Source organism: Bactrocera latifrons, unplaced genomic scaffold, assembly GCF_001853355.1.
Source record: "Bactrocera latifrons isolate USDA-ARS-PBARC rearing strain unplaced genomic scaffold, ASM185335v1 scaffold_397, whole genome shotgun sequence".
NCBI classification, from domain to species: domain Eukaryota; kingdom Metazoa; phylum Arthropoda; class Insecta; order Diptera; family Tephritidae; genus Bactrocera; species Bactrocera latifrons.
In genome coordinates, this window is record NW_017537042.1 from 107,606 (window position 1) to 130,527 (window position 22,922).

The window sequence follows — 22,922 nt, forward strand, 5'->3', positions numbered from 1 at the left end:
TTCGAAATACATGTTTTGAAATTTTCATTAATGTTTGAAGACGATAGTATAGTGTTAGATATTTTAAAATATCTTAACATTATTTTTAAATATCTAAAAATAATTTTCTTGCGCATTTTGACAGTTAAGATATTCAAAAATAGCTCTACAAAARCATTTTTAAAAATTGAAATTATTTTCAAATTTATAACCGTTTTAGCGTAAAACTTTATTTATCAAAACGATACCATTGATTTCAAAGGTTTTACTCGACCGATTAGCAGAAAATTCAAAATATTCTTCTTTATAGACTTGTCTATGCCCGGAACTAGACATATCCCCTAATATTATAAAAATGATATTAATGTTTAAAAATCAAATCGAAACAGTCAAAAGCTGTTTTTTTCAGGAAGTCGCCATGTTTTGCAAAAAAAAAAATCCAACTTTTTCGTAGTTCCTGATACTGTAACATTAGTCTAGATTTATAATTTTTTATTTCAGTGGGTACGGTCAAATGCCAATATCTGAGCCCCTACTTCAGCTAGTTATTGAAAGATTTAAACTTTTATATTGTCTTTTTTATGACCCCTGATTGTCATGCTCCTAGACTAGAATAGAAAGAAAATTCAAATCCAAATTAAATATTTTGACAAAAATTTCTGTAACGAAAAATTTTAAACTTCAAGCTGACGGTTAAGATAACATTTTTTGGAATTATATACAAAATATTTTAAGATCTAAAAATTATTTTAAGGTTATGTTCTGTATAAGTATGGATACTAAGTAAATGAAATAAATACTAATATATAATATACGAAATAACTTATTTCGAAACTTAGCAGCCATAGAAAAATAAATTCAATTTTAGAAAATCGTTATGTGAAAAAGTTTACGTATTCAAATTTTAATAAAAAAGTTAGGTTGTAGATGGTTTTTATAATTATGCTTAAGCGCTTAAGTAATAAAATATACAATCTTAAACAAATGGTTATTAAAATGGCATAAGTTATGAAATTATTTAGGARTTAAAAATACGAATTTTTAATTAAGAATAAGAATTAATTTTTTAAACAAAAATAATTTTAATTTTTAACTTTACTTTTTATAACTTTTTTTTTTAATAAATGAAATAAAAACAATACTTATTAGGTTTCTTATTTTTTGAAAAAATACGTGTTTTAAAAAATCTGAAATTAATAATAATCTAGAATTATAATAGAAATATAATATAGTAYACTTCTTGCAACAAATCTCTTAAGCATGAGGCGGCGTTAAACCCATTAATACTTATAAAAAACTTAAATTTTTGCAGCCTTAAATATGAAAAACGCGTTACTTAAACTTATAAGCGACATAACCTCAAAAAAAATTAGGTATACCTTAGACAACTTAAAGTTTACAGMAACTACTACAACTACGCTCGCAGTGCTAGCATTTTCCACCACACTAAATCTACACTTAAGCTCTATAAAGCAATGTGGCGTACAACAATTCCCCGTGACGCGTCTCCTATCCGGGCAATGGAAAGAAGACCAACAGCAAAAATGTTACAATGAAGACACATGATAGTATAATTGTAAGTACATGCGAATCATGCTTCAACAGGTAAGAAGTGCCTGCCTCCTCGGCTGTTGCAAAACCGCCAGCCACAGTACTGTTATTCAAGAGTTTGGCGCTGTTGACCGACTTGCCATCGTTCACATCGACCACGCGATAGATGCTGAAAATGCTGTTATTGCTGTGTTTTGTTGCTGTTGACGATGCTGCTGCTGCTGCTGCTGCTGYAGTTGTTGTAGCTGTTGTTGTGTTTGAGGATTTTGATTTGTTGCTGCTGTTGAGGCTGCCATTTAGACTATGATTTAATGAGGTTGTGCTTGAGTTTGCTTTGCCAGCCGATGAGTGTTCGAAGAATTCGATACGTTTCGAGACAATCGGTAGCGCTTCTTCTACCTCCACGGTAGGTGTTTTCTTGTGCAGCGTTGCTAAATCATACAGCTTGTATTTGTTGCCCGCTCCGTCTATTGCACGGCTTTCCACCTTCAGTTTTAGCTCCTCGTTGAATGTTGGCTTCTCGTTGATCAGCTGGTAAGCGCCACCCCCTCCACCGTCGCTGTTGTTGTTGTTGGATTTACTGCCGCTATCCGTACCCCCTCCAACATTGCCGCCGCCAATTACTTCACTTTCCGTTTCCACAATAGTTTGCAGCATGCACTGACTGTTGTTCACGTGTCCATAGTTGATGCAAGAGGTGGCACCCGACGAAGAGAGTAGATTGAATTTAATTTTTTGAAATGTTTTCAACTTGGCATGACGAAAAAAATCGACAACATTATGATTATTGCTGTGCTGCTGCTGCGACTTTTGTTTGCTGTGACTTTGTCCACCGTAATGTTCACCGTTTGTCGAAGCATCAAATTCATCGCGCTCCTCCTCGTCCGCACCGACGCCTTCATCAATATCATCACTGTTAAAATCTTTTGTATTCACTGTTTCATCAACACCAACACCAACACTACCGCCGCGAACACCACTTCCACCAACACCGTGTCCATTTGTGAGCACGGTCACATCGAAATGACACTTGGTACTCAAATTAAATGTGGAATTGTCTAGGCTTGCAAGCGTATGCAAAGTTGGCTGCATCATCTGTTCTTTGGTGCAGGTTGCAGTGAGTTGGTGCTCATATTCGTGCTCAAAGGCGCCATCGCCATCGCGCCCATCCTGTGACAAAACGCAACGACGTTGAAAATCGAAAGTTGYTTGCGCCTGCTTATTTTGTTGTTGTCGGCATTTTGCGCTAATTGCTTCTTGCACTTCATCTTCTTCATTTTGCTGCTGTTGCTTCAATTTCTCCTGTTGCCTTTGTAATTTCAACTTTAACTCGTATTGTTGTTGCAAATTGCGTATATTCTGATGATGTGGATTGTAATCCAAGGCGATTAGCGCCGAAACCGTTTTCAAAACAGCCGATGGATTCGGTAGCGTTTGTGAGTTGTCATTTTGTTCATTCATATTTGGCATATTTTGGATTTGTTGGGGTTCATTGTTATTTATGGAATTTTTGTTGTTATTGCTGTTGCTGTTGTTGGATCCGTCGTCGGAGGGGGGCACAATGTCTGCACAGGAGCAAATCAACTCCTGCAACCAACACCAATAACAGATTTTTTGTTTGCATTTAGACCGTTTTAGACAAATTAATAATTTAAAGAGGTTTGTATGTATGTTTGTTTTTTTATCGGGGGGGTCATAGGAAAGTGAGGGATTTTACATGGTGCACTCATAAGTATATACATGTATGTACATATTTTCAATATACATATGTTAGTTTATAAAATTTTTAAATGAGATATATAGCTTGGGAATAACTTGTTTTATGATCTTCAAATCGTTCTTTCAAAAAACAAAACAAAAAGAACACGAGGCTAAGTTCTTATATGAAAAACTGTTTTATTTGRTAAGATAACTTCACGAAATTTGGTATATATTTTTGTCTAATGTAACGCTAGAATCTCCGCACATATTATTCAGATCGGCCCACTATAGCATATAGCTGCCATACAAACTTGTCGATACAAATTAAGTTCTTGTATGGAAACATTTCTTATTTGACAAGATATCTTCCTGAAATTTGGGATAGATTATTGACCAAGGCAACACTACAATCTCTGCACATATTGTTCAGATCGGACCACTACTGCCATACAAACTGGCCGATCCAAATGAAGTGCTTGTATGGAAAACTTTTTCATTTCACAAGATATCTTCACCAAATTTGCTATAAATTATTGTTGTTCAAGGTAGCAGAATAATCTCCGATCATATGCTCAGATCGGACCAATCGAAATCAAAATAAAGATCACCAAAAAACTTATATTATAACATATTTTTAGGCGCATGATTATTTTTTCAAAGCAGTTCAAATGAATGGATCTGATCGATCTTACTACAGTAAAAAGTTGTCTGGAAAGTAAAACTCAATATAAATGTTTTTGTTTTTGGGCCAAACATTCGGTTCCAAGTAAAATTCAGCATGTTATTCCCAAGCTATTTAACTAATTACACTCACTGAGCTTATATGGTGTTAGTATTACTATACTATAGCATAGTTAGACTCACCTCATCTACGCCGATTCTGCGACAAGCTTCCAGAAAATTATCGACATTTCTGCGACAGCGCGCCATTGTTAATTTCGACTGCARTAAAATAAAATAATTTGTTAAAAAMATTTTGAAATGTGATTGTGGAGTTGTTTCGACTTACGACACCAGGCGATGGCACATGTATGCTGGCAACCGAACGTGGACGCACATAATTAGCTAAGTGACATAGAATCACGCCATCGGTTAAGGCGGACGCTATATCTTCGGGTAGTGTCATTTTGAGACGTGTTTCAATGATCTGAAATTGTTGAAAATTGAGTAAAATAATTTTAATTTTTAAATTTCAAAATAGTATACTCGTAGAAAGTATGAGTAAAAATGGATCATAAAAATTCCATTTTATACTGTACTTAAGACAATGGAGTCTATAAAACTGGTCTGACACCAAACAAGAACTGCTAAGTCAACTATCGTCGATAAGTCTCCTTTCCCCAGTATACACTTGAGACCTTGCTACTCCCGACTTTCACTCACCAACTGAATCTAGTAATACTACGACCAACATGACTTCCGTAAAGTGCACAACACCACCAAAGCACTTGGCGTTGTAAGCGCCCAGATAATTCATGGCCTCAATCAAAAAACGCCCTGAGATAAGACGACGTAGCGTTCGACTTCTCAAAAGCCTCTGACAGTCAACCACTGAACGCTGGTTGAGGACATAAAAAAATATACGTAKCCATATAGGGGTTGACTATGCATGAAGTGGAAGTTCTCACTTCCTCTCTGCACGGAACTTAACACTCTCCCCACTAAATCCACAGCGATAATATAACAAACAAGTCGAAGGAGTACGGACTTGACCTTATTATGGCAGTCGATGGCGTCAAGATTCCGACTGTCCTAAAATTTTAKGTGTGACTTTTGATAGTCTGTGCTTCTTCACTCCTCATAAGACCGCGATTATTGCCATAGTACAGAGGCACAAAAAAATTTTCAAGTCGCTAGCCGGCAACACATGGGGAAAGGACAATGAAACGTTGTTGGCAACATATAAGGCAATCGGTTGGCCGGTTCTTAACTACGCCGCACCAATATAGTCGCCTAGATGAAGTACATGCAGACGAGGAAGCTTTACCGGACCGGTAAAGGACTACCGGCCTTATTTACTTTAAGGAGCATAATGAATTCCTCTCSAAGCAGTTCTGCTGGTGTGCTTTCGCAGAAATCATCTTTGCAGTCACCTGCTTAAAGCGGAACTGGCTTCTAGGAACTTCAAGAGGTCCATCCTTAGCTATGTCGATATCATAAGACAATACGCAAAACCAGACTGCGGACGCAACTAACTTCAAACATGCACTGACCGCCATTCGCAGTGGCGCCATTAACACCTTCACCGACTCCCTCCACGCAAATGACGTACTTGGAGTCAAACCGACATCCATTACAGATGACGATCTCGAGTTGCCGCGAGAAACGAGTGACYCTCGCGCAGTTTCGATACGCAGTACGATAGTCAATACATAATTCTACAAACTCTACAAGTAAATGAAATTAACTTCTGTGTACTTACACTCCGCAGTTGAGTCATTAGTTCAGTCTCCTCACGCTGTCGATCGAATTCGCGACGCATGGTAAAGCTAAGTTTTTCCGCAGGTATGTCATGATTCCAGGTGACAGTGCTATTGCATAAGTAAAAGCAAAACAAATCAGTATTTTCGAGCAAATAAGGAATACAGGAACAGTCACTTACCGATGCGTTTTCGCCGTACCCAACTTATTTGTGCCACTCACAGGCGATTTGAGACCACCGATAGAAGGAATTTTATTATTATTCGCAAGTATGCCAACACCGACCAAGCCACCACCGGTGCCGACACCATTAAGCGTTTTCATTGGACTATTGGGTTTCACGTAACCCACGCAATCACCATTCAGAACTTGTTGCTGTTGTTGTTGCTGCTGTTGTAATAACAGCATTTTTTCCAACTCCTCTGCTGTTGCTATTGTTGTATTAGCTTGTATTTGCTTTGACGTCGCCAGCGACGACATTAATTCGGTATTCCGTGACGGCGTCACTTTTTGTACCGGTTTCTTTGGTATTACAACACAGTAATCGCTGCCAGCGTCACCTACAACAACACCACCACCACCACCACTACCGTTAACACCATTCATCATGCCATTTAGCATATTTAGTCCACCATTGCTGCCAACAACACCTACACCAATTCCAACACCCATACCTCCACCGCCATTTTTCATTATCGATTTCGGTTGTGGCATATTATTGGCACCGTTCACAATTCGTATCATTTCGCTGCAGCCATTATCGCTACCACCACCATTGAGTTCTTCATGGTGTGACATATTTCCCACTATCGAGTTCAAGGCATTCGAGGCCTCGCTCATGTCGTACAGCATTTTTTGGTTATTTTTGATTTTGTACACACTGGAGACTTCTAAATTTCGTTGCTGCTTGAGTGCCTCCTTGTATTCACTGGAAGGAAGGAAATTTGTATTATTAAAATTATTTATGAAAGATCGGAARATCTAAAAATTTGAAAAAGTTTTGTATTTTGGAACCAGAGCCGTTAGATTAAAAATATGTATGCTAAGAAAAAGTAAAGCCGACCCTTGCGCAGCTTYGTTCTGGATACTGTARCAGGTTAAAGTCCTACTTATCCAGAATRGACCCYGACATATCAAACATATGTCCAGCGTGCAATGAGTCTCCGCATGATCTCTTTGCATACYCTACCAACCACACTCATCTAACACCCCTCTCCCTTTGGTCCGACCCYGTTGAAATAGCATGTTTCTTGGGCCTTCCGTTAGGTGCCGKCGATGACARCTTATCTTATCATTACCGTTTTGGGAATAAAAGCGTAAACTTATCGGAAAAAGTTCAAAGGACCTGGGGATCTAGAAATTAGTACTCAAYAATTTTGAAATTTTTGTCATATTTCACAAAACGATGTGTGAAAATTTTGTTATCRATATCTCAAAAATTGAGGGCAAAGTTCGGGTAGATATTATATATYATAGACAGACAGACGATTAGATGGATTTAACTAACCGTTCCCACGACAGTCGGCTCTACRTAACTGCAACGGCCCCGGATTTTTATCTGGCCAAGGACTGTCAACTCGACAGMGTTCTGGCGCTACAACGAATACAACGGACCCRGCTAAAATTCTTCCTTCTGAATCTTACAAACATCGTGACAACCTTAATATGCTCTGCTCAGGAAGCAAAAACTGTTTCATTTTTATAAACACGCTACTAACCGATAGGTTTGTATGTTTCCCAAATTTTTGTTGGACTTTTCGTCGTTTTTGCCATTTTGTGCGCCAGCAATCTGTTGATAATGCTCCATCATGGCATCTTCTTGGTCGGGCGATGAGCCATTACTCCCGTTATTACTCCCATTGCTCGAGTTCGAATGCGCATAGTTTAAATGCTGATGCTGTTGTTGTTGCTGCTGTTGTTGCATTGAATGATTCTGATGCTGTGGTGTGACAGGCGCTGATTGCGCAGACGCCGCCACTTGCATTTCCACTTTACGTTTCGTTGGCGAATCGGTTGCACTTAGCGGCTTAACAACGGCGGCAGTCACCGCCATTGGAACGACTATGCCGCCACCYGGACTCGTGCCACTCAACGATATTGACTCGTCAACGATTGTGCTTGAGCTAGAAGTCAGCGAGGCATCCATTAATTCCGAACTCAACGAGGGAGGCGGTGTGGTTGGCGTTCTACGTGCCGGTGAATCCAATTTGGTTTTAACTGTAAGTTGAATACAGGAAGTGGATAAGTGAGCTGTGATTAGTGGTTGATTGAATTGCTATGATTGCTATGATGTGTGTGTGTGTGTTGTTGTTGTTTAATACATTAAAACAACTGTATGCAGTTGTATAACTGTTTGGTTGTGTATGTGTGTTTCAGTATGTGAGTGTGCATTAAATACCGTTTGGCATATCGTGTGACCAGCGCTTGTCAATGCCATCGCAGGTGCTGTAGCCGGACTCAGCGCCATGATGATAACGCGGTACACGATTCGATTCGAGCACACTGCCGTTGGCCGCATGGCGTGGCGCTCGTCGTAATGTAGTGTAGCCATCATAATTGCCACCGGCACGAGAGCCCTTCTCATCTTTGGCCGCTTGAGTTTCGAGAAATTTAAAGACATGTACGAGACCGCGKATGCACAGCTGTAATGGAAGGAAAGTTCAACCGRAGTTATTAACAGAAATTAAGCGCATTTGCAGAGAGAGAGTGTAACTAATGCAATGCAATTAAATATTTTTCACACGTGTGTACACTTACACTAGCAGGTGGAGAGGTAAGCGGATTATTTTCCAAATTCAATTCGACCAACGCTGTCATTTGGCGTATCTCCAGAGGTAGACTAGCGATGCGATTATTACTAACATCCAACGATTCCAGCGTTAGACATGTCAATTCTGTAAGCAACAAGTTAAGAGAATTATTGTGGCAATTTCATACTTCACATGAGTATTAGTGATAATGTTTCACTTTAATTAAGCACTTTTATTGCAATTCATTTGTACAATCATGTGGAGCAGACAGTAATATACTAGTATGAGCAAAAACTAGATAGGCTTTGTGGCTGCCGCCGTTCCCACGACTGTCGGGTTTACGTAACCAGAACGGACCCGGATTTTATATCTGGTCAAGGACTATCAACTCGGCAAAACTCAGTCGCTACAAAAAYAGATATTCTTGCAAAATCTATGTCGTCCCCCTTTGCATGCCGCTAAACATTTGTGCCAACGTTTTTTCTAATACTGATTTTGACGTTTATTCTGTGGTCTTCTTCAAATGACTCAAAAAAAAAAATTCGGCTTGTTTTTTCTAATATTTAAAGTTTAGACCCTTAAGAACATATCCTCCAAAGGATTTTTAGAAATTTAAAATATTTTAAKAGCTACAGTTACTTTAGTGACGCAGTACCTAGCCCGGTAGGTAGGTAGACTCACTTTTTTAATCGCGTTTTTCTCGAAACTACTTTTTTACACCTGATACCGGCATTATCTCAAGTTCTATACAACCGATTTACTTGAAATTTTGAAATAGGGRCTATAACAGCATCCTTACTGATTAAGAATTTCTTTTGATTTTTTTTTTTCAGACCACCAGGAGAGTCAGGATCAATGTCACCAGGATGCGCCAGTTTTTCACCTCCTGTTGAATACATTTACTATACAATGACCTACAATCTATTTCTGATTGGTTGAAAATTGTCAATTTGATATTGAAAAAACCGACGACCATTTTTTACCTAAAAAAAGATTTTTTTTTTCAAAGTTACACCATTTTGTTATTTTTTAACATTTTTCAAACAGGTCATTGCATAGGAAATATCTCCAAGTTTAATAAACTTTTTGAATCTTTTGTCTCAGCTACTCATTCGGCCGTTATCATGTCAGCAATTGGACACTTTTTTTGGCACTTCCGTAGACAGCACATAACTCCGTTATTTCCCCATATTAAAAGAAAAAACAAAAACAAAAAATTAATATGGCTAAAAATATACCTTATATGTAGAAAGAAGTTCGAAACATTCCATCAAGTACTTTCTTTAAAAAAAAAATTCACAAAAATCACCTAATTTTTCTTGCGTTAGGGGCAAAGGTTTTCTCGGTAAAAAAAGATTTTCTTTGCGAATTTATTTCTTAAATATGGATTGAGTAATTTTATGCGGACCTTTTGTACACTAATGAGCATACTTTTAGTAACTATATAGAACCGAAACCTCAGTTTCGGCGATAACATATTCAATCGACGAAAATTTCTTCTCGCCAAGCATTCTTTTGCGATCTGAGAACAAGAAATAGTCGCAATTCGAAGCCCAATTCTAGGATTTTTGCAATCATATTCACTGACTTGTAACACAGTGCGTCATCTTGGCGAAACAGAAAATTCATTTTGTTTCAAAACTAGATGTTTTCAGCCATATTGCCTTCACCCGATCCCATAAGACTATATAACAATGACTGTTGATGTTCCTTCCCTTTTCAAGGTAGTCGATAAAATTATTCCATCATGCTAAAATGCAGACGCTATAACCATGCCAGCCGACTATTACGTTTTGTTTAGGCAAAGGTTTATCGTATACAGTTCACTCAAATGACTGTCGACAGGACTTCAGAGTGAAACGAWGGGGCTATGTAACAATCGGCGAAAATCCGCGTATATTACCCTGGAACACCTCAAATATTATACTGAGCCATTAACTTATAATGTTTTTTTTTTTTTGGTCAAAAGCGAGCTCTCGTGGTAACCACTTTGCATAGAACTTTCTCACACCCAAATATTCGTTAACGATCGTTCAATTGATATCTTTAGAGTGTCTCCTTATCTCGGACAATTTCACTTTGCGCGGACATCTAACAATTTTTTTGTGGACTTTTTTGATGTTTTTGGCGGAAACAACCCGCCTTTGGCTTTCACCGTCTTCGGTGATCATTTTTCCACGTCTAAACTTAGTATACCAATCCTTTATGGTTTATTTGACTGGGACAGTGTTCGGAAACTCTTCATTAAATCAAGTTTTTGCTTCAACTGTATATTTTCTCTTCAAAAAGCAATATTTTATCAACACGCGGAATTCCTTTATATTCATATCTTTTGCAATATGAAAAATTGGTTCACTCGAAATGATGAAATTTACAAACTAATGATCCGACAGCTGTCAAATTTATACACCCGCTTTTAGAGCTATTGAATTGAATCGTCAGAGTACATGTTATAGTACAGAAATTTTATAACAAAAAAAAAAAAAGTCTGGTCAAAATAAATATGCAAAAGGGTGAAGGGTCAACGAATTATAAATTACTACACCTATACTATATATAAGGTGCGTTCCAAAGTAAACAGGACTTTAAACTAAAGAAAAAATTGTCTTTTTTTTCGGTAAAATCAATTTATTTTATTCAAAATAGTCTCCTTCTRCTTCAATACAGCTTTTTGCACGGTCCAAAAGCATGTCGAAAGAGTTTTTTTTAGCTCGTTGGCCGGTATGACCGCCAGTATGCTGATGCAATCCTTTTGAGTGACCTCTACGTCTGCATAACGCTTTCCTTTCATGGGCAAATGCATTATTCTGAAAAGGGCGAAGTCGCACGGTGCCATATCAGGTGAAAACAGGGAGTGGTTAATGGTTAAAATGTGATTTTTGGTCTAAAAATCGTCCTTCGAATGTTGGATTCTGAGCAATTTTTGGTCGTCACCCAAATGCTCGGTCAAAATGCGAAAAAACCAAGGTTTGGAAATGTTCAATTCCATTTCCATGCATTTCATTGATGATTTCGACTGATTTTTGATAAATTCACGCAGTTTCGATGAAATTTCCGGTGATCACGGATTTTGATTGGCCCACATGTTGATCGTCATTTATGCCCTCACGACCACTTTGAAAACGTTGAAACCACTCGTGCACTCACTTTCGCACCGATAACACAAACATACTAAAACTTAAAACGCAATCACTTCATTTCCAATTAATGATGTGTCATGAAATTCTCACTGGATAAAGATAGATAGATTTTAACGCACAAGTCAGCATATAGATGGCGCCACCAGGGGGCGCTAGATTCAAAAAGTCCTGTTTACTTTGGAATACACATATATACATATAATTTTAAATTTGCTGGCTTGCGAAAAGGGGGGACTGGTGTGTTGGCTAACAACGGTTCTGATAAAAGTTTCAATCCAGTGCAATAACGATAATTCATTATTTTTGAGATGCGTTAAAATACGTGATTTTGCATTGACATTTTATCGTTTCAACGCTCTTTATGGGGAAAAAACCTTAAGAAATTTKCGAAATTTTGTCGCGTGAATAATGAACAAGTTATGTGAAATGTTTCTTCGGAATTAGCGATAAGCGGATTGCTTGAACTCACAGTTATATGAAATGCAGCTTATAGTAAGAAAGGAACGAGAAAGTACGGATGCGGCCAAACATTATACCACTGTAATCAAGGGTAAGACGAGGTGATTATCGTGGTATGGTGCACTACCACTACTGCAAACTGTAGAAAAAAATAGTATTATTTGAGTGTTATACCTCCTGCGTCAAGATAGTCGTCTGAGACGCTCGGAATTATAGGTTTCTTCATCACGATAATGCATTATGCCATACTGATGTTAGGTTATTCTGGTAGACAAATGAACTATGCATAGACCAGTTTTGGTCCTTTGCGATACCAGATCGATTTCAGTTACATTCAGTTACGCTATCAGACGAGTTCAGTTACAAGGTTCATAAGGAGTAGTCATTTAGGATGCGCGAATTTCAATCGACTCTGTGACTTCACTATCGATGCATCTTCCATTGGATCATAATACTGTCGTTGGTTATTCGCGACTTTTTTGCCTAAAACTCGGCTCATATCATTCCGCAACCACCGAATACGCTTGATTTAGTCGCGTGCGAATTGTAGCTATTCAACATACTCAAAAGGCTAATATGGGGACTTTGAGGAAATAAAAACCGAAGAATTACTTGAAGGTTATACCAGAAAAGGACTATTTGAACTATTTCGAAGACCAGCGTTGACAAAAGTGCATTCTATCAGACGGGGCTTAATTTGAAAGAAATGAAATTGGGGTATAAAAAAAGTTACATTGTATACACAAATCCACATTACTTTTGGGCATAGTAGAATATATATAAGGTATATGTGAAATTGGTATTTAGCATAGATGATTCGCTGGAGGTTAAAAATCCACCATTTGGTTCGATGATTTGTTGCCGTTYACCGTTCCCGCGACAGTCGGGTCTACATAACCGGAATGGACCCGAATTTTTATCTGGCGAAGTACTGTCAACTCGGCAGAACATTATTTGTTGTTTTTTCGGAACTAATTCGATCATGCCACCCTCAAAGAAACTTTGTTCTGTTGTTGTTATAGCGGCAGAACACATTCCTGAAGTAATATCAAGGAAATAAACTTTCATTTCTATTGGCAAAAAACGGGAACAGTCGGTTTTCACAAGCTTCTCTAGAGCCGAAAGAAAAACATTAATCATAGACAGAAGCCGAACCTCCCAAACAAGTTTCCGGAGTTTATGGCGAGCAACTGTCGATCTGTGGCATTGCCCTGGCATTGTCTTGATAAAAAAACAATTCCTCGGTTACATATTGTCCAAGGCTTCGTAAAGACGRCTTGTTGTTCACAGTAATGATGCGATTTAAGAATTTTTTGTAGCAAGCATTGTTATGAAGGACCCACTTTTAATCACCAGTAACATTCCCTTCTTGTGTAGCCAGGTCCTCCTCCAGCTGGTCATTTCAACCGGAGGGGAGGTCTGTTTCACCGACGGGTACTGAGTCGAATACTCTCAGAGCTGGAGTGTTTTCATCCATTTGGATGACTTGACTAAGCCAGGAATGGAACCATTTTTTTCGATCCATGAGCTTTTTTCGTCAACTCGTGTAGCACTCRTCGACCTTTTTWGTATTGATCTTTACTTAAAATKTTCCAAACTGCGTTTTATGCACCGRTTAGAAAAATWKTGAAAAATKAAGTATTTTGTTWTTRGTRAGGARTCTTTGACGTGCAAKTTGTATAAGAATATCAGAACCTTTTCTCAAGTAATCCAAGAAGGGCAAACTGATAGACAGACGTCCAGAAATCRTTTCGTTTGGTCTTTAAGGGCATTTTGAAACACATATGTAACTGCGCATCTCGATTAATTATTGGYGGTATAAAAAACCGTTAGATGAACAAAACTATTATAATATATTATAAGCAACACATTGCGTGGGTATAAAAACTATGCCTATAATATATTTATTAAGTACGGAAAACTGGAAAGCATCGCACAAATACTACGTCAATTTGTTTATTATTACTATGGAGCACATGAAAACCCCCAAATGTATGGTATGTTTGTAATTACTCACCACGCGGTAAATACATCAACTGATTGCTGCGCAACGATAGCGAACGTAACGAACGTAGCTCGCCAATGCGCGCCGGCAGCGTCGACAATTGATTGTACGAGGCATCCAAATCGGTGAGACGCTCCATGCGGCCCAACTCATCGGGCAACGTTGCCAAGCGATTGTTGGACACGAGCAGCACTTGCAACGGCAGAAAGCAGATCTCACGTGGCAGCGCTGCCAGCTGATTGCTACGCAAATCCAAATACGTCAACGATGTCAGATGCTTCACCGATTCGGGAATGCTGCGTATGGTATTGTGATACAGCAGCAGCGTCTCCAGAAATGAGAATGTGGTGATCTCTTCGGGTAGCTCACAAAAGCGATTACGCGATAAATCTGTTGAAAGAAAAAACAGAGCAGAAAAAAACTTATTATTATATAAATTAGTGGGAATTATATGGGTTGGATAAGATAAGTTCACAGTGAAGAGACGTTGAGCAAAAGTAGAGCGTTAGCAATGAGCTGATAATTCAATTGAAAAGCGTAAAGTAACGAATTAAGCGCAGTGAAATGGATTTGCATGCTATAGGGTGTATCACAATTATTGGGGAGCTTGTGCAATGTGTGGTAAACGCGTGGCTGTCAGCCGATATACATATGTATGTATATATGTACATACATGTATGTATGTGTGTACAGACATACATATGTATATATTTCACTTCAAATTAATCAACGGATGGCAGCAAACTGCCGGCAAGYTTGTAGGCACGCCAAMMARSYKRWTTKKWWTWKKWWTTWWTTTTWWTTTTTKKTTTTTTTTTCTTGTTTTGTTTTSGTTTTTATTTCCTTTTATACGCTACACTTTCATTATTCTTATTTATGTTTAGTTTTCAGTCTATTTTTTATTATTTCAACAAAGCTGTTTGTTTTCATTGTCTTCTCTTTAATTCTATCTTCCATGTGCYAACACATTGCTGTCACCGCCATATGACCCAATAATAAATTCAAACTATCTAACCTGGTGCTAGGAAATCAAGTCCATGATGAAACGACTAAGCTACAATTTAGGTGTTAGTTAAAAAATGGTTCTATTGGATAGTAGAAAGTCTTTTCGTATTTCTAATAAAATTTCAACTTTTTTTTTTGTATATTTATAATAAACAATAGTGAAGAAAAAAAGTAAAAATTGGGTTGACCACTTTTTCCCATTTTTCGCTATCAGTGTAAAAAGCGAAATTTCCAAAACGGAAGCGAGCAAACCATTGTTGTGCTACACGAACTGATGCAACATCGTCTCCATAAACTTCACAAATTTCARTGGCTGTTTGCGTGGTTCCTTCTCCCTTTTTTCAACAAAAATTTTCAAAATATTCCAAATTTCATTCATTTTCACGCATTTTTGAACAGCTATAACTTTTTTTTCAACTTCTTTTGGTTAAATAAAGCTTAAGATCTCACCTTTCCAATACTATATTTTATGAGTCAAAATGACTGGTAGCACTGAAGATATACGACTGCAACGACAATAGTAACCAATATATCGGTTATATCTGACAGCGGAACTTTGAAAATTTTACAACTTTACATATATAATTGATGTAGTGAATCGTAAGCAATAAAAACGCACTTTTAACATCACAATTAAATTGTGTTAAATAAGCTGGTCTTAAGCCGATCAAGATAGGCAATGAGAATTTCGATATCTCTGGCTTCAGAGCACTTTTTTTATCATATCCGACAGGAATTTTGCCCCCAACTGTAGAAAACATGAGTTTACTAGGAGCATTCGCAGCTCTTTGTATTTGTTGTAAGGGGAGCGAGCCAGCTAGGGAATTTCAAAATCAAACAGCTTTTGATATCATAAAGAGAAACTAGCCCGGCTTTTAACCCACGATCGACCAGTTGACATGACTGGGCTGAGCTTAATCCGTTCGGTCGCTATCATTTTCCCCATCGAACACCGTTCCTGAGCTTACAGACATATAAAATATATATTTAATGGGTGATACAAGTAGTATTCATTTTTTTAATAGCCTTTTTTTGTATCATATCGTGAGATGGTTTGGGACCCGATGTAGTCATCGGTCTATATTTYTTCAAAAATGTTAAGAYGGCGCTGYTTTCCACACATCGCATCAATTAATGGATTTATTGAGAAAACACTTCGGTGAGCAGATAATTTCACGTTTTGGGCCTGTAGATGGGCCACCAAGATCGTGTGATATTACACCGTTAGACTTTTTCCCTTTGGGATATGGGAAGTTTAAAGTTTTTGCGGAAATTTATCTTCGATTCCGATCTTGGATAAAACATCACGTGTCATCAGTCGCAATACTTGAATGAGTCATCGGAAATTGGACTCAACATATGGACTATCTGAGACGTAGCCGTGGCCAACATTTCAAGGACATAATGTTCAAAAAAAAAAATGTCAAAGAATATTCTTTCAAATAATAATAAACATTCCCCATTAAATTTGAAGTTTCTGTGATTTTTTATTAGAAAAGTAGGGAACCTCGAAAGGGATCAGGGTTTATAATATACTACCAGCTAATTTCCCTCTGAATTGACGTCACCTTAATGCATTTTCAGTCTTCCAAGCAACACCGAAACGCACATGCAATAGTCGAGGAACGCARCGCAACGCATTTGAMGTGTGTGTAGGRGCGCACACGGCCCGGGTACGTGCTGACAACTRTGTGGCCTATTTTTTATTGATATTCACACATTTGTGTACATTGTAGACACGCATATGTATATCCGTGAATGTAGTACATGTGTACACCCTATTAGATTTCGCATGTTGCAAGTCGCTTACCGCTTACCAAAGCCGACTGGTTTTCATGGGGAAAATTATATAGTCGTATTAGCACGTTTGAATGATTTTTCCATTCCATTCAATTGCATTGCCAAGCAAAATAAGCGCGAAATAGCGCAACTCACAGCAGGGCAGGCTGCATCAATGGCTACCCGCTTTTTTTTTTTTTATTCTTTGTAAAGGCGCTGCCAGCCCCCTTCTTATGGCATAGTAAAAGTATGAAATTAATTTTTCCATAGGTATTAAATTGACTTTGAGTTATTGAAGCAGAAAATATGCGTCTTTAAAAAATTTTAATTTGAACAASAAAATGACAATAAATTGTGGGTGAAATGTATTTATAGAGTCTAAAATATAGTTATTAGGGTCTTTGATGAAATGTTGGAAAAATAAAAATGCAATCTCAAATAAATAGCATAATTCAATATCAGGCAGAAGGAACCGGCACACGCAAGTTTTAAACTATTGAAAGCTGCCTTTACTTAGTCTTGCCATAMATTTTGTTACAAAGTTTACAATGGATACAGCGAAAACTCATTCGCTGAAACAGATGCAGTTATTTTTTATTATATTCTAATTTATATGTAGATATAATAAGWTCASTGTTTGATTTCATTTATTAACAAACAATGGAGTCGAGACCTAAAGAAAAAGAAGAACGTTAGCTTTGGTTAACTAAATATCTATCATAAATACAAAAGAGTCCTAAGCAAATCTTGATTTTGATCGTTCATTTTATTTGRTAGATATTATATATCCTATAGTGACTCGATGTAAACAAATTCAGAGATTGCAACGTTGTCTTGGACCATAATCCATGTCAAATTTTTTGAGTATATCTTCTTAACTAGGAACTYTTTCCACGAGAGTACGCTTTTACAGACGAAAAAATATTAACTGTGAAAGAAAAGAAGTCTTTAGTAAGTAATACCACAACGTCTACGCAAAAACTTTCAAAAAACGCAAACAATTTTAATCAAAGGGTTCAAGGGTCAGCAACCACCTGCTATAATGGTTTTATGGAGAGTCTGCTGTAAAGGCATTAGTAAGCAATACCACAACATCTACGCAAAAACTTTCAAAAACGCAAACAATTTTAATCAAAGGGTTCAAGGGTCAACAACTAGCTGCTATAATGGTTTTATGGAAAGTCTGCTGTAAAGGCTTTACACCTGTTAACTTCTGTGAAAATGTGGTTAAAACTAGGGAAAAATAATRTCAGCAGCATATTTTAGAAGACGTGATAAAATAATTAAGCAATACCTTCTTAAATGGAGAGCATTAGAGCTTTCAGCAATATTCTCCTCCAGCACCCAAGACAAAAACCAACAAGCTGTAGCTTAAATGTTTAATGGAATATTCCTGATTTCATAGCTGCAGATGATTGGCCGTCTGGAGGTTCTGATTTGAAGCCATTGGACTACAGCTTTTGATCAGAGTTGGAGTACTTGACCCGTTGAAGAGCGCACAGAAATTTGGAGAGTCTCAAGAAATTGACTTTATTAAAAAAAATATTAGTTAGAGAGTCCGTTTGAATGATTTYGGTGGATACTTTGGGTGTGAAACGCGTTCTTGCTCGACTCGCCCCCGATAGAACTGAATTTTTATAAAAAGGAGTACAATAGTGACCGAATTTATACTCACAATCGCAATGAATAACATCGATCAACCACCGTATTCACCAGATTTGACTCCGTTTGATTATTTTTTTTTTTTTTTTTGTTCTCCAAAATGAAATTGCCACTCCGTGGAACCCATTTGCATTCGATCGAAGAGTTAAAACAAAATTCGCTGGAGCAGCTAGTGGCCATCCAAAAAGKGCTTATGAAAAGTTTTTCGAGGACTGGTGTACTTTGAAGGCGACAAAATAAATATTGATGAATAATTAAATATTTTGCGTTTTTATTTACGATTTTTTGTCACAATGAATAAATCCAAAATTGTATATAAAGCGTCGATAGACGTCGGAACAAGCTCTGCCWTCATAAATTTTAATTGCATACTGATCTAAATGTAGTAACATGAAAAAGTATCGGATACATTTCGGTTAAATTACTCGATTTAAATCAGTCAGTACAACCCATGTAAATGCAATCAACTAGGCAACTTCAGTCACACAGACAAATTACTATGTTCACAAACTATTATAAAATTGCATTAAGATTTTATTATAAAATACTGTGACCGTTACACTTTAATGAGCAGAAATGCATTCTTATCGGTTCRAATATTCTTAATTGCAAGAAAARGAGAATTTGAAAAGAATTTCAAATATTTCCTTAGTAATATCGTACGCGCTGCCATAATGTGTACGCTGTGGTCGCGTTACAAAATCGTTGACAGGTTTGCGCATAGCAGAAGTTGGTACTCAACACATATTGTATACACAATGTACAATTTGAGTATCGAACTAGTTATAAAGTAACTAGTTTCGGAACTAATAAAATGTGTAAATGAAATAGAACTAGTCTAGAAAATACTAGCAGAATATTCCGGCTACGAATTAACTAGTTCGATAAAGTCTGGATTCAATCAAAAATAATTTATTAAATATTTCATTTGGAAGAAGAAGAACGGTTGAATACACTTAGGTACCGAGTATATATGTATTTATATAGCATTTCTTAAGGTTAATTTTATAATATCAAAACTATTAYAGCGTGTTTTTATATACATATTTATAGAACATTTTACCACTATTCCGGTTTACAACTCAATTCCAATTTGGCAGAATTTCAACTGAAGTAGAGTAAAGTTGTAACCGGTTTACAACTCAACTCTATTTTAGTTGAAATTTTCAAAAAAAAAATGTAAGTCGTTTTAATATAAAAAAAATATATGTTTGTTTCCATTTTCGCAACCTCTTTTTCAAAATCTGTTTAATTATCTGTCAAATCGTAGTTCTTTATGTTATTACTTCACCTATATTACTACGTAATACTAGGAAAGAGTTTAGTTGTTTTAGAGTTGAGTTGTTTCAATTTCAATTCAACTTAGCGGAATTCTAAACCGTAAGCAAAAAAGGTTATAAGTACCTATTTAGTGTTGAAAAATAATTTGAAACTTTAGTTCAGTCAGTACTCGCCTTATAAAGATCATCCAACACTGATCAAATTTTTCGGTCCTGTCTCGTAATTTACGAGACGATTGGTCAGGTCAGCTGTACCAAGAATATCAATATCCTRTTGACTTGACGTACACCCATAAAAAGTGAAGAATTCTCCATCAATTTGTCGCAATAAAGAAATGATCTCAAACGCCATTTGGCTCATGGTACAGTCCGCTACAACTATTTAGAACTAATACTATAGATAATGCAGTGGRCAACAAAAAAGTTGCGAATAATTTGACTGAATAATATTTTACTATGGACGATAACTATGGCTGCCTTTGCAGTTTTAGTTCAAAATGGACAGTATCTTCAGGAGATAGCACTTACATTTTTGAACTAAATTTTTGAACAGATTTGAAAATTGTGTCCGTGCTTGGCTTTGTATGGTAATTTCTTAAACTCTACTGGACGGATATCATCACACTGCTTTGACTTCATACCGGATCGGAATCGCCAAACCGAACTTTGGCGGCTTCTTCTCTGCCCATATACCGAAGCCGTTGAAGGAGAGGGTTGGTGAGCTTTGTTACGGATGGATCAAACCTTGAGGGGAAGGTTAGTGGATGGGGTTTACTGTCAGGAGCTCTCTATCAGCTCCAGCTTCARACTTCSTATTGCAGTGTCTTCMAAGCCGAGGTTGCAGCCATTAAGAAGCTGGCACGGAAAGGCATCCTAGAACAGYTATCGGTAGAATKGGAGCGGGTYGGTGCTCTCCGGAATCTTCTTRTGCTCCTGTAGCCCAAGATCGATCGCAAGAGATTTTGTGACCTTTTYAGTCTCAGTAAGGCTAGCCTCTCCCTAGTTGGGAGGGGTTTTAAAGGCCCTATTGACGTCCATGCTGTAAGTTTGGGAATCTACCAGATGAAAATCTGCAGAAGCTGTATGGAAGGAGATGACTTCCACCGAACTGGCGGGAGTGGAAATTAAAAGCCTATAACTAGTACATCTACATGTATTATATTTGTATATCTGTACAAATATATAGAATATACACTGCTTTAATAGACATTGCTTGCAATTATTTCAATAATGAAATAAGTAGTGCCACAGCATGTCGGCACAATCAGCCGCAAAGTGGATTCCACGAGCTTTGAGTAGCAAAATAAAGCGGTAGAATTTCCCACTGTGCGCTGAGTGCTTCCTGTATCATTGCAACTGGCAACATAAAACGAGGCAAGTAGATGAAATGGATGGACGGACAGCGTACGGTAGCGTAGAGGCAGSCAGCAAACCAAACCGGTGCACCAATGGCGCTAGTGTCCCACATTTTTCAGCTGTTCAACCACAAATACAACTACAGTTAGTCGTTGTTGCTGCTGTTGCTGCTGTTGTTGCTAGTCGAAATGAATGGAGTCGAAAGTATATTAAGCGAAKTTTTTAGGCTTTTGTAAATTTTAATCAGAGAAAAAAGGAAAAACAAAAAGCAGTAAGGAGTGAATTGCTTGCTTGCAGATGTTGCAGCAACGTGCCATGTGATATGAACTGCCACAATCCAATTTCCTCATTACAACAACGCTGCGGATTTGTTAAGTTAGTAGTTTGACGTTGCAAGTGCGGAAGCAGCTTTCTGTCGCCGCTTGGTTCTTGATAGAGTTTTGGGTAGTTCGTGGAGCTTGACTGTTGGAGCTTAGCTGTGGGCCATRGTATGCTGTGCTTAGGGATGGATGTGGGTGCATTGCTGCTGGAACTTGTCGCTGGTAATACGAGTACTCAAGTTATTTTTCACTACACAAATGTGATTTATCACACAGTCGCTGTGCTCCATCTGCATTAAATATTTCTATATATGTTTCTATGTAAGCACGTGTGTGTGTGCTTATAAACTTATAGTAAGTATTATATTGTCTGACTGGCAAATTCTTTTGTTAGAYTTTCCGCTATGCTTTTCAGCTCTTGTTTCGTTTCTTGTTCCTAGCATGTTGTTGTTGGTGTGCAGCGGAAAATGTATGAACTTCCGTCCGTTGGCTGTCGCTTGATGTACACGACGACGTACATTTTTATAGCAGTCAGCCAGTTTTCTCAAAGCTTTTCCGCACACTACGGATATACATACAGACAAACACACACAAATTTTGTATATAACGGTGTGCTGTCTTATGTTTTCCAGATATTTATAATATCGATATATACATTCATTCCTATATAGTATATATATTGGGTGCAAATGTTCATGCCGAGTGTCTGGCTGTCGTGTAACACACTCACTCCAGCTCCAGCTGTGCAAATGAGGGTGAAGAACTTTTACATGTCGTCGCGGCTAGCTTGTTTCAATATATAYTCAYTTTGTTGTTGTAATTGTTGTTGTTAAATCGTAYTGCTTTGTATTCAGCTGTTGTTTTATAGTTGTGCTCTTGAGTTTATTCAACTTTGTGGTAAAATGTAACAACTTGATGTCCATCGGCCAAYACTCCGCTCAGGCGGCGCCTCGAAATTCTACGTCGTATTCTTTTTCTTCGTGATTTTCCCTCMTTTCAAGGGTTGATGGATACAATCTTTGCGGCATTATTTCTTAAGTGCTGCTAAAGTGCGAAATCGAACCTTTGCTTCTGCTTCTTCTCCAACTTTTTTATTTTTATTTAACTTAAACGCCTTGTGTGGGTGTGATTTGAGTTCTCCTAGGCTAATGTCCACTTGAAGCCTTAAAAGATGGGGTGTTACGTATAGTGCAAAACGATTGGATTGCATTTAATGCATTGTAGCGTCTAAAAGGAAATAAAGTTGGCACAGACTTTTAGCATTTCGACCATAAATCCAATGTGCTGCATCGTGCGGGTATAAGCTTATGACTCCAAAGCCATGCCAGTCGTATAAACTAGCTCTGTTATTTGCGAAAAGTGTTTTATACTTCAGCTTTGAGACTAAAAGCAGCACAGTTATAGCTTTTCACGGCAATATTGTTAAATTGGTTGATATTTGGAGAGTGACATAACCTAAAAAATTTTGGATATGAAGTGTAACATAACCTATAAAATGAAGAAATGTTGATATA

At 37.5% G+C, this 22,922-nt stretch overlaps 1 protein-coding gene across 2 annotated transcripts in view; it reads right to left on the minus strand.

Moving 5' to 3' along the window:
• Positions 1 to 1,161: 1,161 nt before the first annotated feature.
• LOC108972342 overlaps positions 1,162 to 22,922 on the minus strand; it is a 46,812-nt gene continuing 25,051 nt past the window's right edge. For both annotated transcript variants that reach the window (XM_018938878.1, XM_018938879.1), the window contains 9 exons: positions 14,019 to 14,396; positions 8,410 to 8,546; positions 8,051 to 8,294; positions 7,371 to 7,869; positions 5,834 to 6,580; positions 5,654 to 5,762; positions 4,241 to 4,378; positions 4,096 to 4,173; positions 1,162 to 3,117 (listed from right to left, as the gene is read on the minus strand). In XM_018938878.1, the coding sequence (XP_018794423.1) occupies positions 1,489 to 3,117; positions 4,096 to 4,173; positions 4,241 to 4,378; positions 5,654 to 5,762; positions 5,834 to 6,580; positions 7,371 to 7,869; positions 8,051 to 8,294; positions 8,410 to 8,546; positions 14,019 to 14,396 (3,959 nt within the window). In that variant the 3' untranslated portion in view covers positions 1,162 to 1,488. The remainder of the gene's footprint in view (positions 3,118 to 4,095; positions 4,174 to 4,240; positions 4,379 to 5,653; positions 5,763 to 5,833; positions 6,581 to 7,370; positions 7,870 to 8,050; positions 8,295 to 8,409; positions 8,547 to 14,018; positions 14,397 to 22,922) is intronic.